Source organism: Haplochromis burtoni, unplaced genomic scaffold (assembly GCF_018398535.1).
Source record: "Haplochromis burtoni strain Fernald_Lab_line unplaced genomic scaffold, NCSU_Asbu1 Contig_103, whole genome shotgun sequence".
Lineage (NCBI taxonomy): Eukaryota > Metazoa > Chordata > Actinopteri > Cichliformes > Cichlidae > Haplochromis > Haplochromis burtoni.
Genome location: NW_024582464.1, coordinates 941,761 through 943,456, shown reverse-complemented (window position 1 = coordinate 943,456; position 1,696 = coordinate 941,761). Strand labels below are relative to the sequence as shown.

Genomic DNA, 1,696 nt, shown 5'->3' with positions numbered 1-1,696 from the left:
CTAAAGAGCAAGGTACATGCCAGAAGACCATCAAATATGGAGAAGCCTGAGAGATTTGTCAAAGAATGGGATTGCTCAGGAGACATGCGCATGACTCGTTGAAAACTACAACAAACAACTGCAGGCTGTTGTCCAGCAAAAAGGATACGCAATTCACTATTCCGGAAAACCACTTCTCAGAACTATGAGCAAAATATTTATAATAGACCGGAAACTGACAAGTGGTCACTACTTCCTTGTCATTCAGCTTGTTATATGAATGAAGAAGCTGAATGAAAATAACCAAGTTCACTAGTTTGGGTCACTAGTTACTCCTAGTTACTGCCTGAGGTGGGCTTCCATCACAGCAACACTGTATGAAAGCTATGCATTACATATGCATGCCAGTAATAATCCTTCATTCCACCTGTGTCTGGGAAATAAATTGCATGTACTGTGATGCCTTTTCCCAGGTTAGAAAGCCCTCTTGTGGCTGAACATGTTCAGAACATGAATCTATGATGAGCTGAAACAACAATCTCAAAGACAACAGTATAAATTTTTTTTTATTAACAAACACAAAATATCAAAATTCAGCTGTAAAATCATTACAGGTTCACGTAAGGGTTTAAACTCTTGTTTAACGACAAAAGAGCTGATTCAGAAGATTAAGCACATTGGATTCACATCGTTTAATAAGCACCAAATCTGGAAAATTCAAGGGCTGAATTCAGGATAACCACTGACACACAACACAAAGAGACAATTTACAAGTAGAAAACAAAGAGTCATAATAAATATAATGCTTCTTAATGGTGTTTTGGGGAAGTGCAGGATCCTTGAGGCTCGACAGCACCAGTTAAGATCTTTGGATAAGAACACTTTAGGTACTGCTGGTCTGCTCAGTTTTCACACTGCAGAGGAAGAAAAATCGATTAGTTCAAACAACAGAAATGTTGCTATAGTGATCAGTTAAGTACTGGCTACATATAACATTAGAACAACAGGCTACTAATGTGTGCACATACTGTGGTAGCCCAGTGGTTGAACAAGGTACAGCTCAGGATCAGAGCAACAGCTGACTGCACTGGCGCTTTGGTTTGCCCAATATGACTTTCACTTGAGTTTCTGAAGCATCTTTTGTGTTTTGATGTCACAGTAAAATAACTTCATGAAAAATGACAACAATCCCACAGTCTCTCCACATCTTTGAAGTATTGTGCCCTAATCAGATTTGTGCATATAAAAGCTCTGCTTGTCATGCACAACACAACCTCATACTCAGTTTGAAAAAGCATGCAGTAACTGCATTTAAAAAGGAGCGAGAACACTCAGTGTGTGAATGAATTCAAACATTCACCTCTTTGAGTCAGTCTTCTCAGCACTGCTGTCTTTTGTCTTCTCTTCTTCTTTTATATCTAAGGTGGGAAAAATGGGGAAGAAAGAAACCTTTTAATCACAACCAGCGTTACACATTGTTACACTGTTAATAACAACAATCGAGTAAGCATCAAAGTAACCAACCAGCTTTCTTCTCCTCTCCTTCCTGTTTGTCCTCGTCCACTCTGGGCCTTTTGGCTCCTTTCTTGTGATTGGCTGTGTTCCTCCTGCCTCCCTCCCCTTCATCCTCAGAGTCTGAGAACTCTTCGTCACAGGCTATTCTCTTATCTGTAGCACGGACTGCAATCAAAGACCAAACTCTGGTGAGTTTGAGTGA

At 39.9% G+C, this 1,696-nt stretch overlaps 1 protein-coding gene across 1 annotated transcript in view; it reads right to left on the bottom strand.

The window, feature by feature from the left end:
- Positions 1-526: 526 nt before the first annotated feature.
- Positions 527-1,696, bottom strand: part of LOC102308192 (histone deacetylase 2) — a gene marked incomplete in the record, with an annotated part of 23,758 nt that continues 22,588 nt past the window's right edge. The window contains 3 exon segments of the mRNA XM_014336414.2: positions 527-893; positions 1,340-1,397; positions 1,504-1,659. Of these exon segments, the coding sequence (XP_014191900.1) occupies positions 863-893; positions 1,340-1,397; positions 1,504-1,659 (245 nt within the window).